Source organism: Octopus bimaculoides, chromosome 3, assembly GCF_001194135.2.
Source record: "Octopus bimaculoides isolate UCB-OBI-ISO-001 chromosome 3, ASM119413v2, whole genome shotgun sequence".
Classification (NCBI taxonomy): domain Eukaryota; kingdom Metazoa; phylum Mollusca; class Cephalopoda; order Octopoda; family Octopodidae; genus Octopus; species Octopus bimaculoides.
This window is the reverse complement of record NC_068983.1, coordinates 16,661,368-16,665,787: the sequence shown is the minus strand read 5'-3', so window position 1 is coordinate 16,665,787 and position 4,420 is coordinate 16,661,368. Positions and strand designations below refer to the sequence as shown.

The 4,420-nt window shown below is 36.1% G+C and overlaps 1 protein-coding gene across 4 annotated transcripts in view; it reads right to left on the bottom strand.

Annotated features, from left to right (window-relative positions):
- The window catches only part of LOC106883330 (proprotein convertase subtilisin/kexin type 4), a 146,180-nt gene that overhangs the window by 86,281 nt on the left and 55,479 nt on the right, over positions 1–4,420 (bottom strand). For all 4 annotated transcript variants that reach the window (XM_052966058.1, XM_052966059.1, XM_052966057.1 and 1 more), the window contains one exon: positions 1,191–1,295. In XM_052966058.1, the coding sequence (XP_052822018.1) occupies positions 1,191–1,295 (105 nt within the window). The remainder of the gene's footprint in view (positions 1–1,190; positions 1,296–4,420) is intronic.

The window sequence follows — 4,420 nt, the reverse complement described above, 5'->3', positions numbered from 1 at the left end:
CTACCCGGAATTCATTGCTGTACTCATTTCCAACCCTCACCTTACTGGCAGCATCTCTGTACATGGCTCGCACAGCTCTCACTAACCATTCTTCTATCCCAAGTTTCCTCATTGACCACCAGATAAGGGATCGGGGGACCCTGTCAAAGGCTTTCTCCATGTCAACGAAAGCCAGGTACAGAGGTTTATCCTTAGCTAGGTATTTCTCCTGCAACTGTCTCACTAGAAATATGGCATCAGTAGTGCTTTTACCTGGCACGAACCCAAACTGCATCTCATCTAAATTGATTCGCTCCCTAATTAGTTGGGCTATGACCCTCTCTGTAACTTTCATAACCTGATCTAACAGCTTGATGCCTCTGTAATTATTTGTATCTAAGATTTTTAAAATGAGAATATCTGAAAAAAAACTTGACTGCTCTCACAAACTAGAATACTAAAAATGAACCTGACTGCTCTCAAAAATTAAGTAAAAAAAAAACAGTAAAAATAATCCAGAATCCTTGTCCAGTACTAGATCGATACCAAAATCTGATTAGTTTGTACTAGTCATGAAGCCAAACATCCTGGAAAGTTTCATCCGAATCCATCCAGCGGTTCTTGAGATATCTTGTCCACAGACAAACAAACGAACACAACTGAAAACAATGCCTCCGCCTTTGCTAAGGTGGAGATAACAATCACATCATCAAAACCTCTCGAGATAATGCATAATTTTGAATTAATCATGCATTATCTAAAGGAGATAATGCATAATAAATTCAAAATACTGGGAATAAATAAGAGTTACATTTGACAGAGAAATCTGAATGCTAAAGGGTTACTTGATGTTTATCTTCAAAGACTCAGTTAATTATATTGCCCTAGATTCTTGTATATAGACTGGTTCTTGTTTTAGTGACCTCAAAAGGATGTAAGCAGTCACTACAAAGTATTTTGCCTCAAGTTCTACTAAGCTTATCCTTAAAAATATCTACTGCCCTTAAGAGATAAAACAATTAGTTAAGAGAGTGAAGTTGTTAACAGTTCATAAAGGTTACAAACAAAGAAGCCAAAGTCAACAGCAGTTAAGCTAAAAGTGTATTTATGCCAAGTGAAATGGAGTCAAACAACAACTAAAATAATATTTATTATATTGTTGTTGTTGCTTGAAAAACTGAAGACAGAACTGAGAATAAGTGGTTACTCACATTTTGGTCTTTTGATAATTTTTCTAGGTGCGTGTGACTTGGTGATAAAGATCGTTTTGCTATTCCAGAATGTTCAAACAGATATTTATCTGTTAATGATCCTATCTGTAATAGGAAATACAAAATAAAACATTAACAAATAATTAAGTAAAAAGAATAAGTTAATTAATGCCAATATTAAAATAAAATTATGGAATATTTATTAATTATAATTGGGTGTACTGGGCACTTTTTACAACCTTGCTGGTGCCAACATTAAAAGCATGTAATACATTCTGTAAAACAGTTGGTATAAAGAAGGACATCCAGCTGTAGAAACCATACCAAAGCCGACACTAGAGCTTGGTACAATTCTCTGACTTGCTAGATGCTGTCAAACCGTCCACCCCATGTCACATGAGAAGACGATGATAAATGATGCTGCTGCAGATGTTGATGGTGATATTGTTGTTGTTTTTTAGTTTCAAGTCAACTCCAATCAAGCTGACCAATGATCAAAGTGTTCTGGACCTAACAATTCTACCTTAGTTACAATTTGAGAGGGATATGTCTGCTATTTCTAGTAGGTTATCACTTAGAGGGTTCCCTTCTTCCTCATAAGCTAGTTATTGCATAATTAGTGCAGTTGTTAAAGCATTGTAATACCTTCAACTATGTGGAGCATGAGTTTATAAAGAGAAAATATGGTTCTAGGCTTAATCTCACTGTGTGACACCTTGGGCAAGTGCCTTCTACTATAGCCCAGGGCTATTCAAAGCCTTGTGAGTGGATTTGGTCAATGGAAAATGAAAGAATCCAGTTGCGTGCGAATGAATATGTGCGTATGTCATTATTTTGTTTATTTCAAGATTTCTTGCCATGAGAGAAAGAACTGGTTTCTAACCTTCATTGGAATTTCAATATTAATAACAAGATATTTTTGTTTGTGCGTATGTATGTATGTATGTATGTATGTATGTATGTAAGTGCAGATTTGTATGTTTTATGTATGTATTCTCATGCATATAGTTGCATATCTAGACATGCTCATATATATTTAAATGATAAACTTCTGGAAAGTTTTACAGATTTTTACAGTTCCAGTGATGGATTGGATCTGTAGTCTTTGAATTAGCTTTCTCCTTTCTAGTTTTGAGAAGCCTAACTTCTCAATATTGGTATTTAGGCAGAGTGTTACATATCCCAGGGCCCCAATAATTACAGGTATTGAACTTGTAATATGGATAGAGTAACTGCAGATTTTTCAATAGTTCAGCATAGGTGTTCTCTTTTTCACTGATCTTCAGCTTTATGTTAACATCGGCTGAGCAGCAAATTTCTACAACTGTGCACAGTTTCTTTTCTTTATTCCAAATAATTATATCAGGTCTGTTGTGCTTACATTTTATTGAGCTCTTCACTGGTACATTGCACCAGTATTCCTTTTTATTATGAGTGGCTATGGCTTCTACCAAATTGTGGGTTCTTATTTCTTTGTTCTCAGAATTATCCTTCTGACAGACTTCATTACAGAGTGTCCTAGCTACATCATGTCTCATTAGTAGATAATACTGTGATGATATTTTCAGACAACTGCTTGCTTATGTCTGTCTGTCTGTCTGTATGTATGTATGTATGTATGCATGCATGTATGTATGCATGCATGTATGCATGTATGTATGTATGCATGAATGCATGCGTGCATGCATGTATGTATGTGTTTGTCCCCCATTACCACTGGACAAACAGTGTTGGTTTGTTTACATTTCTGTAACTTAGTAGCTTGGCAAACAGAGACTGATAGAATAAGTATCATGCTTAGAAAAGAAATAAAGTATGGAGGTCAATTTGTATGACTAAACTCTTCAAGGTGGAGCTCCAGCATGGCCACAGTCTAATGACTGAAACAAGTAGAAGATAATTTAACAGTCCAACAGTAACCGACTAATTTATTGATTAGGTACCAGAAGTATGATAGGTGAGTGCTAAGAGGGAATTTGGATCATGGTACTGAGTTGCAGTTCCATCTCATTTACATGCAAGGGTTTGATAGCAGCCTCAAAAAATCCCATTTCTCTTTCTCAAGAAACTTTGATTTTCATGGCTGCCTTTGTAAACTAGTATAATATTCTGGTATACACAATCTGCAATACATAAATTATAAAAATGAAGTGTCAACAAAGAAGTTTTTAAATAGTCACTTGACCTGCTAGGGATAGCAACCAAGTGTCTTTCAAAATCACATCCAATCATATTAAAATAAGAAAGCATATGTTGGACAATGCAATAGTCTCTCACAAAAAAAAAGAAGAATAACAAACAACAAACCAGTATGATCAAGACTGGAATGCTTTTTATCACAAGTGTACTCAGTCAGGGTTGACCGTTGCTTCAGTGACATAACTATAAATATATTGTCTCTTTTATATCTGTAAGAAATCATACTACTAAAAACTATATCTCCTTAAAAAACCCACTTTTTTGTAAAAAGTGCTAACATGCTATCTTATGACTATTTTACCTTTATAGAGATGTATGTCTATGGACATGTGTGTGTGTGTGTGTGTGTGTGTGTGTGTGTAGGCTGAAGGTGTTGCTGTGTGGTTAAGAAGCATGCTCCCCAACAATTCGGCTTCAGGTTCAGTTCCAGCCATGACCATCCTATCTATCTAAAGGTATCTGGGACTACATTATCTGTTGTATCCTTCCATATTTAAGATAGCATGAGGTGGGATTTGAGGTAGATTTGACTGCTATTTTTGGCAAGTCAGGCTCCCTTCCTCATTGGCTATGAAAGTTTTATTTATATTTTTTAAAATCTTTTAGTCAAGAAGGAAAGCATTACTCATGGCCTTTTGCAGAATCTCAGACACTGGTGGGAAGAAGTGAGGAAGTATCCACAAAACAGGTACCGCCATGGTGTGTGGTAAAAAGCTCGCTTCCCAACCACATGGCTGCGGGTTCAGTCCCACTGTATGGCACCTTGGTCAAGTGTCTACTAATAGCCTCAGGCTGACCAAAGCTCCATGAGTGGATTTGGTTGACAGAAAGTGAAAGATACCCAGAAGCCCATTATATATATATATATGCATGTATCTATGTATGTGTGGCTTTGTGTCTGTGTGTGTCCCCTTATCACCGCTTGATTAATGGTGTTGGTGTACTTATGTCCCTATATATTAGCAGTTTAGTAAAAGTGACCGATAGAATAAGTACTAGGCTCAAAAAAAAAAAAATTTAATAAATCCTGG